This window comes from Perissodus microlepis, chromosome 12 (genome assembly GCF_051167445.1).
Source record: "Perissodus microlepis isolate ML-2025 ecotype Zambia chromosome 12, ASM5116744v1, whole genome shotgun sequence".
In the NCBI taxonomy this organism is placed as follows: domain Eukaryota; kingdom Metazoa; phylum Chordata; class Actinopteri; order Cichliformes; family Cichlidae; genus Perissodus; species Perissodus microlepis.
Window position 1 is genome coordinate 35137118 of NC_140472.1, and position 21936 is coordinate 35159053.

Consider the following 21936-nt stretch of genomic DNA (forward strand, 5'->3'; position numbering starts at 1 on the left):
AAAGTGAAGTGTGCCTTTAACCTGTATTTTTTTTAATGTATTTTTTTGGCCTTTATCAGACAGGAAAGTGGAGACAGGGTGGCAGGAAGCCGTGCAGAAAATGGTCTGGGATGGAGCCCGGCCGCACGATGAGGCTGGAGTCTTCAGGTTTGTAGCTCACCTGTTTGCACAGGTACCAACCTAATTAATTAATGGCCACCAGGAGGCGGAACCTGTGGTTGCAAAGAGACTAAAAGCCCTGCAGCAGGGGTGGGAAACTCCAGGCATGTTGAGGAGGTAATTCAGCCATTTAATCAGCTGTGTTGGGTCAAAAACATCTAAAACCTGCAGGACAGCGGCCCTCGAGGCCTCGAGGCCTGGAGCTGGAGGAAACGAGCAGGTAACGTCACAGCACACCCGTCACATGACCCGTTCCAGTCGTATCCAGTTTCTTTCCTCAGGCCGTCGCTCTGACCAACACTTAGACACTCACATAGTGTCTGTGCTGCCAAATCAAAGCATGCTATACAGTCGAGTCCTTGTGCGCTTACTGTATACATGTGTAACATTATCAAACCCTTATAACTCCATAATTTATTCCAACATCTTTGCACCAGTGCACTTATAAATATGCTACACGTGCCATTATCGTCTGTGATGTTGCGTTTGTCAGCGTTGCCTGTCGTCTACTTGGTTACCTACACTGTGAGCAAAGAAAAGACTGCAGCCCAATTCCAAGCATGTGTCCACACAGTCTGTCTATAAAGTTGGTTTGCAATAATTAACCTTTAACACAACCATCACTACCAACAGCATCCAAGGAGAAACACTGAAAGACTCGTGAAATGCTTGGAAGAAGTGAAAGTGAACTCAGGGCCGTTCAGGATGTGCAGAGAAAAACTTGCAAACTCATTGGAAGTGCAGGGCTGTGCTCCCGCATAGCTGTGAGAGCCAAACATGATGCAAGCAGCTGGGTGGAGCAGCCTCCACCCGCCCGACGGCACAGAAACAGCTCTGATTTTACCCCTTCAGAAGACGAAACACTCGAGTTTGGTATGAAGCTCATTTTGAGCAAAGTTTTACGCTTTACCTTATGAGGACTTGAATTCGGTCCCCACAACATGAGTAACACAGAGACACACACGGAGCCTGGTATTTCCTGGCTCTGCCCGTGAGCCTAATTACTCCCAAGAAAAATAGAGCCAACGTTTGATCAACGCTGCAGCAGTTCAACACAAAGGCAAGACGCGTCCGTCCTCATCTGAACCCAGAACAAGACAAAAACACAAAGAGTCCATTAAAGCTGCACATTAGCTGCACACAGGCTGGTCAGCTCGACTGTGGGCTTCTTCCAGGAACTCGCGGGGTCGCGCCAGACGCAGCTGCCAAATTCAACAACCCAGCGCTGTACATGATGATGCAGACCGAGGGAAATGTTTGGGCTTCCTCTGCAAACACTGAGGCACTTTGAAAAAATGTGCCCCTCTCTGGATTTTCTCATAGATGGTCAAGAAAAACATCAACGACAGTCTGCGGGCTGCTTCAAGTCAACCGACACGTAAATGTGATGATCCAGTTTCAGTTTGTACGGGTACGAGACAGTCGGAGTTAACGGAGTCTGGAATTCCTCGGGTTTGTGTTTTTGTTAAATACTTCTCCAGATATATTCAGTAACATGTTTTCGCTGTTTCACAGATGTGTTTACTACACACATATCTTTGGTTTAGTGAGTTAAACATACCAGCGTTTCCTAATTAGCTGGTGGGACCATCGGTTTTAGGTGTAAACTTATGAATGTCACAGTTTAACGTCATGGTTACATTTTATTTTTAATTCAAGTTTAGGAAACTTTGTAATCTAGGAGAGAAAATCCCAACAATCAAACGATCCTCTGAGCAGAACAAGGGAAGAGCTGCAAGGAAGAACTCCCTTTTAACAGGAAGTGCCATCAAACAGAAAGAGGCTCAGGAAGGCTCGGCACAGCCACCTCCTTGGACCTCCTCCTTTGAAAGAGGAGTGAAAGAAGCCATCTATGTCTACTGTGAATGACCATCTTTGAACAGAGGGCGGGGCTTACGACACCAACTGTCTGCCATCTATGATCCAGTTTTGAGTTCCCTCCCCAGACGCTTTAACGCCCACTCACATCCTGGGTCATCTGACCTCAGTAAATCAGACGATAGGGTGGGGTTGGGTTTCACAATGATCAATTGCGCAAGGTTTCACCTGAAACCCTGGCTGATTGTGACCCACACCCGTATTCACACCTCGGCTCATGTGATTAGGTAGAGGATCAATAGGGGGTCCATGACCCCTGGGACTCTCCACCATTTGACCTTAGAACTGAAGAAGCTTCTCAGATGAAACGTCTTCAGGGAAACTTGAAGTCCAGACGCTTTTCTTTCCAAGCTCCTTCGACTACGATGACCTGGATGACTGAGAACCTTCACAGTCGCCTCCTTGGTCCGGACCTGTGTACATTTCATAAAACTACTGAAACACCGTTTTCAGCAGGAGACTCATTGAAGTGTACGTAATAATTTGGCTGATCTAGTGTGGCTGGTTTCTCACTTCTTGGTGCAAAAAGAGTAACAAATGTATGCGACTGCCTTTGCTTCTGGAGCTGCAGTCACAGTAAACTTTTAAAGGAAACAAAAGGGTGACAGATGAACCTGCCATCATAACTTGGAAACGAGATAAATTCATATGAAACTCTGCACATTAAACAGATAGGATTCTGCTCATTAAGATTTAGGACTGGATTTGTGTCTTTTAAAGATACGAGGGAAGCTGCCTGACTGCAAACGCATTAACTGATTCAACTTATGAGTGAGAGGAATCTGAATCACTGCACTGTGCTGCTTCACAGTGGAGGCGCATGCAGATGACAACAATGACGTGATTAATGCTCAGTGAGACACGACCACACTTGGCACATCAGTGCTGTTGTGTAAAGACAGTACGGGTCTGGAGCAGGCAGCTCCAGTGAGAGAAACAAACAACATTTACAAAGACGCAGCGTCCTGCCCCCTTCGGCTCACATCATTATCAACTCGAAGCTCTTACACAAACAGGAAAGTGACTGAAAGCTACCATGGGGGAGGTTTAAAAGGGCAGCTGGGTCCATTACTGCTACTGAAACAAAACCACTTCTGTGGGTTTACAGGAGCTGCAGGAGGTGGCCTCACTGGCCTGATGGCCCCGCGGCGTCCCCGTGCCGACTGGTGCCACTGAAGACCAGTCAGACCCATAATGGTCTGCTCCGGGAGACAACCAGGGGCTGAACCAGGATCGGAGTTTCAGGAGTAACACTTCACACTGCCCGATGTCAGCTTTGTGTAGAATATAAAATGATCACATCCTGAGAGTGTTTTCACTCCCCACTGGTCTAAAAAAAAATAAAATAAATAAATAAATAAATAAATAAATAAATCAGGCCAACATTTTTGAGGAGAAGTATTTTAAGATTGTGGGATCAGTCCTGCAAACAGTCCTGGAGTCGCATTAAAGTCTGCTGAGGTTTTGTTTGGAAGAAATGTGCTTAATGGTTTGTTGCTCAATGCGCTGAGGCGTCCCACATCTGGCATTTATTCCAATCTGAGAGAAGCTTCATTCTCGAGCTTCAGATATGTAAGACACATGCAGTACTCCAGTTTAAATATTAAGCTGTTCAATGATTTTGGTTACAATTCTTCAAACAGTTGAAAACATGCAGCTTTTCAACTGTTTGTTTTGTCTTTTGGTTTTGTAGATTTTTGTAAGTCTGCACTTTCACCTCCTCTGATAGCTCAGACTCCCCCCTTCACACTGTAGCTGCTTTAGTTCAGCTCGAGCCAAGATGATAAGACAGGCTGAAAACAGGAAGTCTGGTGAGGAACAACAAATCCTTCTCAAAATTCAACAAATGCAACATTTTCCAAGTATCAGGTTGTAATTTTTTACCATGATTGAGCAGCCCTGGATCACGGATCGACATTCTTCCCAAAGCACATCACCCACCTCTACAATAAAAGGTTAAATATCACCATCTGCTCTGCATTCTTTCACCGCGTCTGCCTGCTGACCACCAACACGACAGAGAGGCTATTTGTACAACGAGGGGTTCAGCGGTCTGGGGGTTCCTCAGTACATACTTATTGTAGAAGTGGCCACTGAAGCTCAGACTTTATCATGTTGAGAAACACATGCAGAGTGGAGAGTGGCGATCGCAGACTGACACTCAGGACGGCGCTCCTGAAGCATCCGACCTGCATGCTGCACATTCCAGGAGGGATTTGGAAGCAAGAAGCTTCACGCTCTCCCGTTAGTCTACACAGGAATGAGAGCGCACACGTGTGTGTGTGTGTGTGTGTGTGTGTGTGTGTGAGTGAGAGAGAGAGTGAGTGAGAGAGAGAGTTATTTCACACTGAAGTGCCAAAATTCTCTCTCCACCAGAACTCTTTGCCCTTTGTGCTTCAGATATCACTGAATCTGGTTCGAGCCAAGATTATGATTATTCATTAAAAAATATACTGTGGAATAAGGTTGGGCGATTTATTTATTTGTCCATGAGTAAGTTTGCTAATAATGACGAGCTAATAGAAGCAGTCAACAGAAAATAAATAAATAAATAACAGCGCTGTTTTAACAGCACCCTCTTTCAGAAGCTGGTGATAGCCTAGCATACTCAGCCGGATGGTGGACATGTGCACGCTCGTGCAAGTTAGTCGTGTTTGAGTACTTTGCGTTGGTCACATCCTCAGGTTTACCTCTTTCATCTGGTTTAAAGCCAAACAAATCCCAAATTGGCGACTTTATATTTTTTTAGTGCTGTCAGCGTTAACGCGCCGTCATCACGACTAACACGATTAACACTAACCCATCTGGAGCGCAGACCGAGTCAAAATCCCTGAAATGCCTCCGTCAACGCATTTTGGGCAGTTTGTCCAAAGTTTGTTCATTCTGCGCTCTGCGTTGGAAATTCATTTGTAATGACCGCGTTTAAGCTGCATTAACGCTGACAGCAGGGTTTTTTTGGAGGGGGGGGGGGATTAGTTCATCCATGTTTGGACTTCTTCTGTGCTGTAAACGCGCAAATCAGTCCGTGCATGATTACATTGCCCCGCCCATCAAAAAGTCTGTGCATGCGTGAATATATCGGCCATCAGCGATTGTTAGACTGACGATTGCTGGTTGGAAAATTTTTACATATCGCCCAACCCTACTGTGGAATATATTATATATTTGTATATTCCACAGCATGTCTTTATCCCTCTTCCTTCTTGCACCCCAACCAATCACAGCAGATGGCCCCGCCCCTCCCTGAGCCTGGTTCTGCTGGAGGTTTCTTCCTGTTAAAAGGGAGTTTTTCTTCCCCACTGTCGCCAAAGTGCTCATAGGGGGTCATATGATTGTTGGGTGTTTCTCTGTATTATTGTAGGGTCTACCTTATAATAAAAATCACCTTGAGGTGACTGTGATTTGACGCTGTATAAATAAAATTGAAAGTCTGAAATTAATCTGATAAAAAGGGAGGGTTATCATAGAGCCAAAAAAATAAGTCACACTGAAAAAATGTAAATCCCATTACCGATCTCCAGATAATCACTCAGCTGGCTTATTGTGATTTAAGGAGCTTGAAAAGAGAATCAGCTCAACGAGTTCAGAAGTAGCAGGTGGACGAGCAGCGACATGAGAACAGACTTTTGGGTTTGTAAGGGGCGTGGTTTGAACGGAAGGTGGGCGGGGCTTCTGTGCTGACAGACAGGTGTCTCGTGTTCTTCCTGACGTCATTCAGAGCCAAGAGTAAAGAAAAATAAAAACAAACTTTTGATCATAGGGACCCTTTGCTGATATGTTGACCTCATTTGAAACACCCACCACAGTGCATGTGTGTATGAGCTCACACTTATTCACACAGCTGTTAGAGGCTGTTCAGTGTTTGAATGTTTGAATACAAGTTTGCACAAACAGCGTGTGAAGATGTTAAACTCTTGTCTCGAGGTCTGAAAAGTTACTGGATGACTCGACTAAAATTACTTCTTGCAACTCATGGTGTTTGTGTCTAAAGAGCCGGAGCCAAGACCTTAAATATACCAGCATGACTTAAGCTTGAAACTGGACCCCTAATCCCACTTCAGTCCCATTGTACCCCTGCCCACCACAGCCACAGAGAGCACATCTTAGTCACGGAGGCAGCCTGTAACCTTTAGACATGCAGGGACGCATTTACCCAGCGTCTCCCTCAAACTGCTCTGCAATGAAATAAGGTCAAAGACATCCCTGCAAGAATGAGACACACAGGAAAGATCTCACACACACACACACACACACACACACACACACACACACACACGTTACCTGGGCCATTGCCGTTCACGTGCACGGTTTGAGCCATGGGTGCAGCTGCGTGCTCTCAGTCCAACAACAAGACTCAGTGCCGTCATGCAACTGCCATGCAGCAAGTCCAGATTACCATGCAACCTGCAACCTGAGACAGAACACAAAGGAATCCCATTAGTGACGCACACAGGTGAGCAACAATTAGTGAAAAACAACACAAGGCAACCTTTCAAAGATTAAAAAGTGTCAGTAAAGCAGGTCACTTTGTCCCAGCGGTCAGACTTCAACACCTGGTTCCTTTTTAGAGTTCACATGAGAACAGAGCGCTGGCTTTCTGACCTTCAGTGTAACTTGAAATATGTGAAGTGTGAGTGCACGTATTTGACCTTTTGTTATGCTGAAGCGTGTCTTTGTGGGAGCTGAAGCCCGGCCGGCCTCCGCTCCTTCACAGGTGTGTTTGCATCCTGACATTTCGAAGCACAGAGGTCCTGTGTGCAGTCGCCTGCTCATCATCAATGGACACATTATGAGCAACAAAACAAAAGAGCCGTTGTCATTTTATAAGAAGCAGCAAATATAAGACGAAAAATGGAGTCAGTAGGCCGGGGGGGAGGGTCAGGTCTTGAGGAGCACAGATGTAGATGAGGTTCGATACAGCTGAAACCTTTGACCTTTACACTGAACACTTGTGACTCTGACAGCTAGAAATCAAGAGCTCAGCCCCACAGTGGTAACAGAGTCGAGGACAATCTAAGACTTTTACAATATACTCGGTCTTACCTCAGGAACAGGGGTGGGGAACTCCAGGCTTCGAGGGCCGGTGTCCTGCAGGTTTTAGATCTCACCCTGGGTCAACGCACCTGAATCAAATGATGAGTTCATTACCAGGCCTCTGGAGAACGTTTATACTGGAGCTAAAGGTGCTGAACATCATCTGGGACCAAGCTGAGACCTCCAGCAAACACCAGAAACATTTCCTGCGCGAACACTGGCGCCACCAGGCCCCTCTGACCACCACCAGTAGGCAACGGGTGAAGTGTCTTGCCCAAGGACACAACGACCGAGACTGTCGGAGCCGGGGCTCGAACCGGCAACCTTCCGATTACAAGACTAACTCCCAACTCTTGAGCCACGATCGGCCCAGTTTAACGTAACGATGCATATTTAAGTGTTACAAACAAAGTATTTAAACACATCAACCCAACAGCTGCACCTGCTGTGACGACATGCAGCCAACTGCCGCAAAATGCGTCTGAGGAACATGTGAAAGGTCACTTTGTCAGTCAGCTGCATCATAAGTAAATCATTGTTTAGAGTGTGCAGCCAAATAAAGCAGCGCCGTAGTGTCATTAGGCCGGAGCCTCTAAGTCCTGACCGTCCGTCACCCCGGGGAGTTATTATAGTCGCGATACAGAGACGAAGGATTGAGAGCAGCCTTTACAGAGCACACAGACCCTTCCAACACCCAAATAGACTGCAGGCATGTTTGTTCTCCTCCCTCACACTTAAAACTGGCTCCAGCATGTCACACAAAAAGAAATGTGTAGAAGAAATGGCCACTAACATTTAGAGATGCATCGATATGACGTCTGGATATCGCTCGGGTGGTGTCTGGGTCTGATCTGTTCAGCTCTGTGCTCGGCTTTCGGGTCATTGGGTGAAATAAAATAAATAATATACAATGAATCTGCTGTTTTAGGACACGAAAGCAATTCTTGAATAGAAAAGTCAGAAAGCCATGGACCAAATAAATCAGAGGTGGGGAACTCCAGGAGAGACGAGCATAAAAGGTGGAGCTGTCATTTTATTGGTCAGTTGATCCTCAGGCTCTCCACAGACAGGCTAACGAGCTCCGAGCAGAGCTGCTCCTTCACGCCATGAAAGGGATGCTAGGATTACTCGTCATGGCAGACAGGTGCTCCTCTGCTAGAGAGCTGGAAACGGTGTTTGTGGAGGAGGTCAGACTATCGAGCTGTGGGCGGCTGGCCCATTTAAAACATTACGATTACAATGGATGAGCCTGCTGACACCTACTAATGGGACTCAAAGGACTGGACATCCAACACTGATGAACTGAGAAACTTGAGACAAAAGGTAGCGAACACAAAGCAAAGGGAAAGGTTTCATGCAGCTGCTCTCCAGCAGCATGAAGCTCAATAGGCATTTCAACACATACACACATTTTCCTTTTGCCAAGACCATGCAAATTATTCTAACTGAAGGGAAAATGAATAATATACAGACTGACCAAAGATCTCCCACATGTCCTGTTCCATGAGCCGCCAGAACACAAACCTGCAGGAAGTAGCAGGAAATCCTCAGGCGAGGAGAGAAGGAGGCGGAGTCTATTTACTGTTCAGCTTTGCACCACCACTGTGGGAGAAGCCATCAATCCTGGAGTCAGAGCATCAGCCTGCTTTTAATGCACTACAGGCCTTAAAACGATCACAGGTCGCTTTTATGAAACTGTTTCCAGGAGAAAATATAAAATAAAGACGCACCAATTTAAAAATCAGCGAGTACTGACTGATATCAATACATCTGCAAATTTGATCTGTTAATGTTTTCCTGAGTAAAGACACTGTGATAAAGAGACTTACAGGAATAATGAAAAAGCGAAACAATAACTCTGCAGGAATGAACAGAATTCTGAACTGATAATTCATAAAATAGCAATAAAACTGAAAATACAAATATTTATTTTAAAGGATTATTTCTGCCATCATTCATAATAAATCAGAAGTTTAATCAATTAACAACATAACCAAAAAAATAAACAGTAATCCAAATAATCCAAACATGATATACTGAGGTAAATACTGAAGTTATACAAACATTTAGTGTTGCTGAGAGAAAAAAGGAAAGTCTTTATAAACTGAGGCCCTGTTTGGGTCCAAGTGTCTTTAAGTCTGTATAAACAGATATTTAACCAAAGAGATTTTATTCCTCTTCCAATTTGAATTTTTCCATGTTTTGCAAAAGCCTTTAATATAAAACCTGCTCATCCTTTTTTTAAAATGAGTGACACGAAGCCTCCTGTGAGGTTTTTAAGGTCTAGTCTGCACATTCCTGCAGTTAATGATCGACATAAGCTCAGTCTCTGACATTTTCATGATTACGTGCTTACAGAGTTTCCACCCACACTTCAGTGCGAGCTTTAAAAAAATAAACCAGAATCAGTGTTTGTGCAGCTTCGCACAGGGTGAAGCTGCAGGTGGAGGCCTGAGAGCTGACCCAGAGTCACACCAGCCACAAACAGGAGTTCTCACACACACAAACACTTCAGATATATTAACAATAACCCAAACCACAACAGTGACACCTCCCATCATAATAATGAAGCTGCTTACCTGCAACTCTCATTCTAACTTCCTGCCCCTTGACGCAGGTACAAACACAGAGCGAGCAGCCCTCAGACACGAGCCTGCACCGAGCAGCCCTCAGAGAGAGAGCTACGCTTCACGGCTAAGATTAGACGACTTCCTCAGATGACAGCCAAACGATCCGAGTCCTATAAGAGGAAACAGGACTTTAAGGCCGTTTGGGTGGAACGACCCCTCCGCTGGGCCTCCAGGTGAAGCGCGTAGTCGGCCGGCGTGGGTAAACACCCTCCGCCCTTCAGCTGAAGCGCAGCTAATGAGCCAGGCAGCTGAACACAATGGAAAACCTTTCAGATGGTTGCACATCAACCAGCACGGCAGCATTTCTCAAGGCTCAGCTGCTGAAGGTGAAGACAGAAGGGCGAACAACAAAAAGCAGCGCCGTGGATGGGCCTCAGAATCAGGGCTGATGTGGGACAGCAGAGGGTCAAAGGTCACGCTGAGCATGAACCCGTCACATTTCTGCCCACAGTCAACAGAAAACTGATTTAAAGTATTTGGAAGTAATCAGTGAATAAAAAGACATAATTCAGCTGAACTCATCTTAACCACACATTTCATTATAACATCAGACCACACAGGATAAAAACACTCCACAGAAGCACCCACTCAGGATCAGACCTCAGCGAGCTGAAATACTCTTAAATAAACCCACCAGATTGAAAACATACCCACTTCAAATAAACGCGATTACCTGCTGGCCACATTCCCCCAGCCAAAGCCCTCTGAGGTAACCCGTTTCCATGACTACTGCATGCACAGGCAGGATATTCAGCGAGCTGATCATATATGATAAAAGATAAAATAAAGAAATATAAATAAAGTGATCAACACGGCATGCATTAACACGTCTAACGTGTCAGGTTCCAACCCCGCCCCCCCGTTCAGGTAAAACTGCTTTGTCATTAGTAACAGACTGAAGGTCTCAGGGCTCCATGTGCATCGATCTAGAAAAACCCAGAGTTAATCTACTCAACAGCTTCAATGACAAACAACTACTTCTTTTAATCCCCACACCGGTACCCTCACGCACCGGTACCCTCACGCACGATGCCTTTACATTTCTTCAGTCTCAGCCCTGCAGCTCTGACAGCACGCTGGCACGTCCCACAGTTCCCATTGCCACACAGTGTTACCAGTTATTATAGTTTTAAGTGATCATATACAAAACTTCAGAGTAATAAACAGCTGTGTAATCGTGACCTGTGCGCTCTCTAAGGCAGAGCGTCTGCGTGCGGTCAAACTAAATACGAAGCCCATGTTTGTCAATAAAATCTTGACTTCTGCTTCATAAACTCCACATTACATTTTTAATCTCCGACATCATTCAGCTTTCAGAGGAGCCACTTTAAATGTACTCAGAGTCCGACTCTGAGCCTTTCCTGTGAATCAAAGCTTCCCATTTAAACAGAGCCTCACTCACCGCGCTGACCAGAACAGATCCACGGGCTGATCTCAGGAGCTTCAAACTCCTCGAGCAGGAAACTTTTGAGCGCCGACGCAAACCGGAACAACCCGTTTGGTTCCTTCTCAGCTGTTAAATAATTTTCAAGCGTGCACGCACAGCTCTGAGCAGCGGCAGGTGTGACTCCTCTCCACCTGGAGGTGCGTTTGACAGACACACAGCTACATTATTTACTGTGACAGACACCTGACGAGCTACGCAAACAGACGCACGAGCATTCAAACAGCATCCTGTGGCGTGCTCGAGTCAGTACACATTACCTTCTAAAAGGCTGAGCTCTAAGTATTCGAGTACAAACAGCCAAGAGAAAGGTGAACGAGCCCAAGAGCACTTCAGCAGAAGCAGGTACAGACAGTGTTGCCAACTCCTCAGTAAGGAAAATCGCTATTGGTTGTCCTAAAAGTCGCTAGAAGTCGCCAAATGACATCATCGCCTAATTTGCAGAATTGGTCATGCTAATCTAATTGTAACCTATGTTGTTGGAGAGAGAAATAACATCGTGGAAGAGACATAAAGTGAGTAAAAAACATCCTAAATGCATTTAGAGTTTATTTAGAACTACAAATTAAATTTCTTTTAGCAATTATTGTTTTTTTTTTAATGTCACAATTCCAACCCTGCTCCTTTACCCGGGCTTGGACCGGCAAAAGTGACCCGAAATAGGCACTGGAGTTACTTTGTGTGTGTGTGTTTATAAGCAGTGATCCACAAAACAGCATAAGAGTAAAAGAAGAACTGACTGCGTTACAGCACCCGCTGCTTGTTGAGAGTAAAAGCGATACGCGCTTTCACGTCTTTTTTTAGCGACTTTTTTTAGAAAAAAAGTCGCTAAGGGGTCTGAAAACTCGGGGTGTTCGTAATCTCAACCAAAACAATGAGTTTCTAAATGTTCTGTAAATGAGTATGAAGTTTATCCTTTAAATATTACTTGACTTTACCAAGTTCCCCTCTTAGTGAAGTGAAGCTAAACCAAGCAACAAACAAAATGTTTTCTTAACATTTTGTTTGGATTGTCAGTCAAACAGGAAGCAGCGTCTCCGATTTAAGATTCCAGGAAATCTAATGAAGCATGTTTGTTATTGAAGGAAATCCCACCGTGGAGGACGACTTTCATCCAAGATAACATTTTGTCCTTTATTCCTGGAGATGGCGTGGATGGGAAGGACATGTTTTAGTCTTGTTTTTGTTTCCATTTATTTCAGGAATGACAGAAAAAGGTCAGTGAACAGTTTTAAAGTTCTTCATCACAGTTTTCAACCGTGCGGCTTTTTCATGTGCAAAAATACAATCTATGTGACATTTGCAATACAATGTTGAATACCTACATGTTTTATTAATTTCATAATAATGGAACTTTAAATGTTATTTTACTGAACAATGAGTTTTATCACACACACACACACACACAGACACATTTTAAACATCAGCCTCTCAAATGTGGCTTTAAAGCACAGACGTGAAAACAAAGATTCTTCCTAACAGTGACATCAGGCTCACGGTGATGCCCGCCGTTATTGTCAGAACATTCACGCGTGCCATGCATCACATCGACACACATATAAAGACGTTCGAGCTGACAGGATGTGGTGCCACAGTTCACATTTTCCACTGCAGTAAAACAAAGACTTGAGGCTTTTTTGTGTGGACAGTAAACAGAAGGAGAAGTTACCAGAGGGCCGTTAGGCTGCAGACCCGCTGCGCTGAATATTCAGCAGAGCTGTTTTTCCCCTAATAAAAGCAGAGGCTGCAGCTTTAATGGAGGGAAAAAGCCTCAAGAGGAACCGGGATGTTTTCATTCAGATAATCAGGAAAAGCTCAGCAGCATAACAGAGCAGCTGCACGTGGAGCATCGAGTTCACCTCGTTTTATTTTTTCATGTCCGTAAGAATTAAAACGTAGAGGAAAAGTTAAACTGAAGGAAACAGCGTGCTCCTGTGCTGCAGCGCTAACGTGTGCACGAGCGCAAATGTGACTAATTGCAGAACAAGCAGTAGCTGCTTGTCATCTCAGCTCTGCATCTGGGCCTCATTAGGAAATGCCTTTGAAGCTTTGAGGGGAAGCTGCTGTGCCGACCGTGGAGAAGAGCCGGGCCAGGCGAGGAGGCCGGACGCACTGACGAGCTCTACAGTTTGGCAGCTGCAGAGCTGGTTCTGTTCAACTGTTCACTTCACTTTGATGGAGCCTGCCGAGTTTGACTCTGGAGAGCCTGTGATAAAGCCTCTCAATTATTCCACCAGGGAGGGAGGACCCCGGAAGAACCAAACGATTGTGTCCCCTACTTGGCATTTTTAAAAAGAAGTCACATGGGCAGAGGTGGGAAGAGAAAAGCAAAGACTTCCCATCTTCAGGGAAGCTCAGGAATCTTTTCCAGAAGCTGATTAAGATTAGAAGAAGTTCATGAAACAGAATCATTAGAGGCTAAGAGTGCCAGGCTGTGGCATCAATGCTGAGGCTCACAGAATAAGTCAGGCTGGTACACGTGAGCTCAACATATGATAAATTACTAATTAAAGGATAAAGACGGGCTTGTATTTTTGCTTTTCTATAGACGTCTCTCATGGTGACGATCTTTGGAGAACAAACTCTTTGGACCTCAGTGATAAACAGCAGCGAGGCTGATGTTGCTCTTCTTAAACATCCATGAGTGTAAACGTACTGGCGCTCCCAGCTGACGAGCTCCCAAAGACGACATGATAAACACGACGACGTTTAACAGACGCAAAGTTCAGCAGCTTCTTTAAAAGACGTGGAAATGCTCACACACACAGACACACACAGACACACACAGATCCAGAGGTCCAGGCTTCATTCAGGCGTCTGATGCAAATATGAGCAGAGATAAGGTCTCCGTCAAACAAAGAGTGCAACACAGCAAAAGATAGTGAAAGCAGCCATGTTGCTTCATCAAACGCTGACCTATTTGCAGTGGGGCTGCTGCCTCGCTCCTTTAGGGGGCGCCACAGTGGCTCATCTCCCTCCATCTCACCATGCTCCCTGCAGCATCCTGTCACACAAACCCTCTGTATGACCTTTAATCTTCTTTTCCTCCAGCCTGTCCAGTAGATCCACTCTCTCCTCCGCACGTGTTCAAACCAGCTCAGCCTCGCCTCTCTACGATTGGTCCAGACAAACCCAACACACTTTAACTTACCCTGAAAACACTGTGAGGTCAGCCGATGAGCCGACCTGCAGAGACTCCTGCTCCTGTATAATCACACATGGAGTTATTTTTGGTGCAGACGCTTTCAACTCCTTGCTCTTCTTCCTCCGAGGCAGCCACGAGCCTCGTGCTCGCAGATAAACACAGTGTTGGAGAACGACAAGCATTTCCTCCACCGAGACTGGAATTATAGAAATCAAAGAAAATTATACATACTGGCCCTGTCATTACGCTCCCAGCCATCGCTCATTCCTCACTCGCTTTATCTCGTTCATAAAAATCTGAGCAGCGTGCACGTGGAAATCGGCCCGGTCATTTCAGAAGAATCAGTATCTGAGCACAAAACTGGAACCAGGACTTCAGATCACAGCACATCTGTGTCACACCTGCAGATCCAAATCCAGCTCGTTTTTAAATCTGCACCATAGCGCACGCGCTTCGAATTCCAGCATCAGCTGTTCGGATGCTTTGAAATTTGGGAAAGGTATCGGCAGGAGTGAAAATCTTCAGATGTGTGAGACGAAGCAGTCGCTGGTTCACTTCTTCCAGACGTTAACCTGCACTTAGACAGACAGCACTGCATTTTAAAACCACACTGTGTGCCTGCTCGGTTTAAATTAGTGCCTCCAACCTTTCATTCATACTCGTTTTTGAAGTGTACTTGCATATCAAGAGTTCTGTGTACCTTTCACCACAAAAGGAGTGTAGCTGTGCTTATAACCGAAGCGTTTAAACAAAGCGTAATAGGCCATCCTAAAAATATGCAGATCTATTCTAGTAGCAGTCTCAGTGCAGGCTGTTTGTGCTCCATGCTGCATCAATCCTTCATTTAGTCTGTTCAGTTATATTGTGTTTAAACTCAGCGCTCAAGTGGCCAAGCACCGCGTAAACATTCAGCCATTAAACAGGCCACCCCCACCGCACCGACGCTCAGCGTTCACGTCTGAGGTTTTAGTCCAAATGTTAATGAAAACCAACATCTGTGCGGTGCACGCACGGGTCAGAGGAATATGACCGAAAACTGACATTTAGCTTGTAACACATGATGCTAACATTGTCTGGGTGCCACACAGTAAATATGTACTGTAGTTTAGCTAGCACCTAATAAAGGTAACATTGTGTGGCAGCTCCTAACTATCGTGTTAAATGTCCTCTTCACAGCCATTAACAGAAAACGCAGCTTGTTGGGGTCTTGAGCTTTTTTCCTATCATTGCGACTTTGAGTGCACACAGATGCCTTTAGCCCCCCAGTGTGACTCCTCGTCATACCCTCCACCGTAGTAAAGCCAAGAGAGGACGACATGGTGCAGAAGTGTCTTTGATTGCCGTCCCTTTATTTTAGGAATCGACTTTATCTGCTTCAGCCATTTATCTCGACAGCTGCTCTCCAGAGGTTCAGAGTCCCTACAAAGGAATTTGGTGCAAGACCATCGAATGCACACAAACAGCAGACCCTGCAGGTCTGTCAGGGTCCCTCCTCCTTCTTACAGCTCTGAACAAATAAAAAAATTAGACCTTGAGGGCTACAAAATAAAGAATAAGCTCACAGCTGAGTGAATTTGGTGTTTATTACACTGGCGTATGCTTTCTGTCTGCCAGGACCGAGAAACTTCAGCTCTGCTCTGATTTATTCCTCCAAGTTTTACTTTTTCGCCTGCAGCCAAAGAGCCAATCAGCGGCTTTAAACATGCCAAAGTGTTGCCAGGCTCTAAACTGTCCGTCTTTTATTGCTCGACGCCTTCAGTTTATTTGAGTTAATAATTTGTTTGCAGTGAGAAAAACATTTAGCTGCACCAGTAACTGTTTTTGGATGAAGTACTGAGTGAGTTAAAAAAAGGTCATTTTCAGCCTCAAGGAATCACCGAAACGCCCGTTTACACCTCTGTCTCGCTCGCCGCTCCTCCAGCTCCGAACAATAAAGAGGGAAAAGAAAACTTTACTGCAGACGCCGTGGTACGCCATTAATCAGCCTGTTCGCCTCACTGCCGTCCTGAGCACAGATTTAAGAGGTCACCCAGTCTTTGCACTCACACGAAGCCTTTCTGCTGACAACACTGCCCCCTGCAGGAACAAGACTCAGCTCCAGGTTACTGCTGAAATTCTCTCAACCACGTTTATAAGAAGATGTGAAACATAAAAACCAAAACGCCACAGATCAACACATCCGTCTCTTTCTGAGCTCTAAGAGTTAAAACTGTGAGCTGCTTTTACAGAAGACGCCGTCTCCCCGGATCACTGTGTCCACTCTGGTTTTCTGTTTTGGAAGCGGCCCTTTCTCTTTATCCCCCTCTTTACAGGTCCTCCTCTGTCTGGCCTGCTCTTGACCAAGGACAGGCTGGAGCGCTTATTTGTTCAGCTCTTGAGTGGAGTCACTAAGGCGGAGTGGAGCTATGGGCCGGTGAACACCGCCCATCACTCGCAGCCGGTGGAGGCACCAAGTTACTTTTAAATTACATGCTTTGCACAGAGGTTGTTCTCCATCTAATGGAGTTCACATCTATGACTAGAACAACAAACATGACTGATTTTACTGAACATTTTAACTTTTCTAGAAGCTAAAGTTTCCTGCAGAGCAGTTCGGAGTTGGAACAGTTTACTTTAAAACTCATCCTTCACTCATCCTTCACTGATTGGCCAGCATCGTGATTCAGCACACAGATCACTGGGTTTGTTCTCGTGTTACCCAACAGTGAAACCACATGAATGAGCCTTAATTACAAGGCGTGTTATGCACTCACCTTTACTTTGAAACTCGTCGATCACCTTTAATTTAATTCAATAAAACAAAGACTCAACCACAACGTAAACTCTAAACATGTGAGAGGTGCAACGAATCAGAACAAAGACAAACGTCAGCCTTCAGGCTTCTCTACAAACAACACTAAAGTTTTGGTACGAGCCGCGTGGAGCGTGGACACCTTTACAGCTCACACGTCTAATCTGCATTTCTGTGTTTGCTCTAAACACGCCACAGCGCTCAGATGCAACCTCCGGAGAGAGGCGGTCCCTCCCACAGCTTTCACTCGTGTTGTCAGCTCGCTCAAAGACGCATTGTGGGAGAAATTCCGACTTAAGTGCTCCCGTGTTTGCTTTTGTGCCAAGCGAGCCCACTCTGACGACCTTTTGGAGACGGACCAATGAGATGTAGCGCTGCCTCCTGCGCTGCCCTTCTCCTCTGACAGCTGCCGGACAATGAACGACAAGCTAATTAAAGTGATCACAACATGTGGTGGAGCGAAGAAGCCAAGAGACGCCAAAACGAGAGGGTAAAATAAAAACATGAGCTTCTTTTAAATAAAGAAACAAAGCCTCCAGGTATTTTTCTGCAGTTTGCGTTACTTGAACAGAAACTATCTCAGGAATATTTTTGGAGGCTGTAATTATTAATAAACTATTTTTCCCTCCTTTTCAGCGAGCTCCAAACACTTGAGCCGGTGGGCCAATTATGGCGTTAATGAGTCCCACTGAGCTGGATCACAGCCAGGGGAAGGCGGAGGAGAGCTGCAGCTGTGGTGGCATTGTAGCGTACAGAGATGCAGGTCAGCTTCCTCCCTGACCCACAGTAATAAGAGATATCACTGTCACGCAAGCATGTAAGCTAATGAGCTGCAGCTACTGCTGAAAGCTGATTTTGCATGTTGCTGAGGCAGGCTGAGTTCACACCTCCTGTTTTTGGATGTTGGCCCCTTTAAAGCCCAGAACTACATGCTGTAGAGCAGCGCTCCCCAACCCCCGGGCCTCGGACCGGTACCGGTCCGTGAGTCGTTTGGTACCGGGCCGCGAGAGTTGAGGCTCAGGTGTGAAATGTCTGGGTTTCAGGGTTTTCAGCGTTATTTTGTTATCGTTTTTATCGTTAACTTGGTTTTCCTGGGTCTTTTCACGTGTGTTACGAATAAATCTTCTTTTTTTCGGTACCGGTACTAGTTTTATTTTGTTGTATTTATCCGCGACACCTTAAAGGCCGGTCCGTGAAAATATTGTCGGGCATAAACCGGTCCGTGGCGCAAAAAAGGTTGGGGACCGCTGCTGTAGAGCATTTTTAGGAGCATTTCAAGTTGCTATATATTAATTATATCCCAAATTTTAATATTATGGACTTAATGCATACATATTAACTACATAAACTGCAATAAAGTGCACTAAACTACAAAACAAAATTAAAAATAGTTTGTTTTTGTTACATATTTCTACTTACAGAAATTTAAGAGGCATCTCCCTCAAAACTGTAAAAGCGAAACAGTTTCCAACCACGGAGCGTGGCCACGCCGATGGGCTTAAAACAGGAACTGGACCATCTGCATTAAATACAAGTTGAGTTTTTTCCCAGAACTGGAAAAGAACTGAAAGCGAGCACAGACGAGAAGCGCTCGCAGGTCCTTTAGGTTCGATGATGCGGACGGTCATTTTTATTGACACAGTCTAAACTCGTTGGTTTTTCCCCAAAATTAAACAGATAAAAATGTCATTTTCTCAGAACCAAGTAAAACCAGCAGGTGATGTGTGAGCATCACTTACTGACACTTATAATAATCAAAATATATTAACATGCTTTATTCAGTATAACCTTAAAATAAGAAACTGAGTCCATAAACTCTTTTGTGCAATTCAAGGTGTTGCCCCCTGGTGGCCATTAGAGCAACGCAGTTTAAGACATGTTCCTGGTTAGAATGGGGACAAGGACCCGCCCCTGGGGGCTGGAAAGGCTCAGAGGACTGATCCACTGGACTTTCCCACCTTCAGTTGTCTTATGGAGTCTGTTTGTTTGTGCAGGGTTTAGGGGGGCTAATACACTCTTTCACAGCGTAAAGTTCATGTTACAAAAATACACAAGCTTCATATTTCCACAGATACGAGGCCCACATGCTCCAGACGACTGCTGCGTTATCAGACAAAAGTGTAGGTTTAAGGATCATGCAGCATGGAAGAGAAAATAAACTCTTATTGGCACGCTTTGACCTGATGGGCATGCACTGGTGTGTTTACAGGTGCAGCTTCTTATTGGTGGAAACCTTAAAGAAATCTGCACAGATAACACACATTTGTGGAAACTGCTCAGAGTTTCTAAAGCGACACTAAGAATGCAGCTGCTTGTTCTTCAGAAAACACATGAAAGAAAGTGCGCAGGCTGTGGAGATAAAAGCAAGACCGGGTTCAGGGTCACGAGCAACAGGCCAACACACCCACAGCCACAGCCTGGTATCTTTCACTTATTCTCCCCGTCAGTCTGTTTTCACATTCCTTTTTTAAGCCGACCTACATCTCTGAATAAAACTTTGTCTCAAATAAAATGGACCTATTCAACTTTTCCTTTGTACATTTAGGTCATTTTGTGTTCAGGCACAGAAGCCCACCAACCTGCATTTCAATCCTGTTTACGAGGGGCAGCCAATCAGAAGAAACCCTGATGCCCCGCGTAACAGAAATAAGGTTTATTTGGATTATTTTGAACTCTGAATCATGCAAAGCTACTCTGAGTTTACCAATTCCAGTATGTAACTAGAAATTAGCACCTTAAATAATTACAGTACTTGAACAGCTGTAGTACCATCCCACGCATTGCTTAGAAGCACTACAGCAGCCCTGCTGCACTTCACTGTATCGTCAAACCACCATAAAGCTGTTACAACCGACGCAGGCTGTGTGTTTATGAGGGCTGCTTTCAGAATCAATCAGGACTCCCTGAAGAGGCAGTTTTTATCTCTGGGGGCTGCAGTCCCAGCTGTGCCACGGCCCAGGTCCCGGGAACAAAAGACACCTGCCAGATTCAGGCTTTCAAGCACAAGGGGAGCATGAAACCGCCTCCACAAGATAAAGTGTTTTCCACTGAACACTCGGCTACTGAAAGCAGCTGGCCGTTCAGTTTGATAGAAATCTCATCATGACCGAGACGTAACAGAAAGCAGCGAATCACTGTGCAAACAACAAGCACGCAGGTTTTAACAAGCAGCCAAAGTTACAGCCGTAAACTCCTGAAAACAAGTGTCTGTTTTCATTTTCCCCTCACAACAAAACATGTTCAACAAATGGCCTTACTGTCAGGAAGTATGAAACGGCCTCACAAACACCAGTTATGAAGCAGCATCAGACCTGCTGCTGCTCGTATGTGGACTTTGCCTGTTGATAATTATCTGTTGTAACTATGACTCCAGGAATCAGCCTTTGGGCAGAAGGTTAGCTGCCCACACATCATCAGTTCTCTGCAGTCTCACCTGGGCTCGGACAGAATGCATGGAATTTATTAACGGTACATGGACTGGTTCTTGTATAGCGCTTTTCTATTCTGAGCACTCAAAGCTTTACACAACTTGTACATCCTCCCATTTGCAGAGGTCACACACCGATGGATGCATCAGAGAGCTACATGGGGTTAGTATCCTTGAGCAGGATGGGGAACGAATCAGCAACCTTCCAGTTAGTAGGCGACCTGCTCCACCTCCACCCAGGGAGTCAGCAACTTAAAGATCATTTAATGGCCTAAAAACTGCCTTCACACTTTTTCTGATATTTCGACAGATCATCAGTCCAGTCTGGAGAAGCTGGAACGGATACTGGAGACAAAGTGCTGATTTATGGGCTTCTGTCATGTTATTAATGACACCGAGCACCAGCAGCACGGTGGAGCACCAGCAGCACGGTGGAGCACCAGCAGCACGGTGGAGCACCAGCAGCACGGTGGAGCACCAGCAGCACGGTGGAGCACCAGCAGCACGGTGGAGCACCAGCAGCACGGTGGAGCACCAGCAGCACGGTGGAGCACCAACAAAATGTGTGAGGTGGACTGAGGAGGACTAGCTTGACTGCAAATAACAGTACACAGTAGAGTTGCACTGAGCCTAGAAGACCAGTACAAATAAATCAAATGAATTCATATCATATCTCATCATCATCATCATCGTATTAATAAATCCCAGGTTATTAACTCTCTACCTGGTCAGAGAGCAGTGAGTCAGTTAATGTGAGTAAGCTCTGTTCTTGAGTTATTACAGATCCTGTAGTTCAGCTTATAAATAAAAGCCTCAATTTAAATGTAATGTAGAATATATTAATGTCCATCTGCTGAGCGCGTCCGCCCCAGCTGGTCCCGACGCTGGCTGCCTTTGTGCGCTCTTAGCTGGCCTCATTGTTTGTCATGGAGAGGTTAATGTGGTGACATCAGTGCTAGGCCTGATTAACTGGCTTTAGCGTCATTTGTCATCGGGGATATCGAGCATGCCATCTCGGGGGCTGGCCGTTATCCCTACTTGGTTACTGGGACGACAAAGCAGCCTAAATACAGCGATTAAGAGTTTATTCTGGCTCCCAACTGAGGGGTCATCTGGAGAAAAGACTCCTCATTTATATGATCACAGCAACGAGAACGTTTAGTAACAAGGAAGGTGATCGAGGCTCCCAAATCCTGCATTTAGTCCTCATTAATTCAGTGTTCCCTCTAAAGCTTTTCACTGACACGAAGCACTCGTGTTTGCCAAGAAGAAAGAGGAACTCAAGGATGGACTTGAGAAAAGAAAGAAGACAAGAGAGGAAAGGAGGGAGGGGGCAGGCAGGGAGAGAGGATTAATCCCATTAGCTAAATGATTTGTTCCACTGAGGGAGGGGGAGGAAAGTACGGGGAGAGAAGGGGGTGTTTTGGG

General features: G+C 45.4%; 1 protein-coding gene across 1 annotated transcript in view; it reads right to left on the reverse strand.

The window, feature by feature from the left end:
- The window catches only part of kank1a (KN motif and ankyrin repeat domains 1a), a 52686-nt gene that overhangs the window by 16429 nt on the left and 14321 nt on the right, over nucleotides 1-21936 (reverse strand). Inside the window, exon 2 of the mRNA XM_084945374.1 lies at nucleotides 6319-6448. Within this exon, the coding sequence (XP_084801500.1) occupies nucleotides 6319-6355 (37 nt within the window). The 5' untranslated portion in view covers nucleotides 6356-6448. The remainder of the gene's footprint in view (nucleotides 1-6318; nucleotides 6449-21936) is intronic.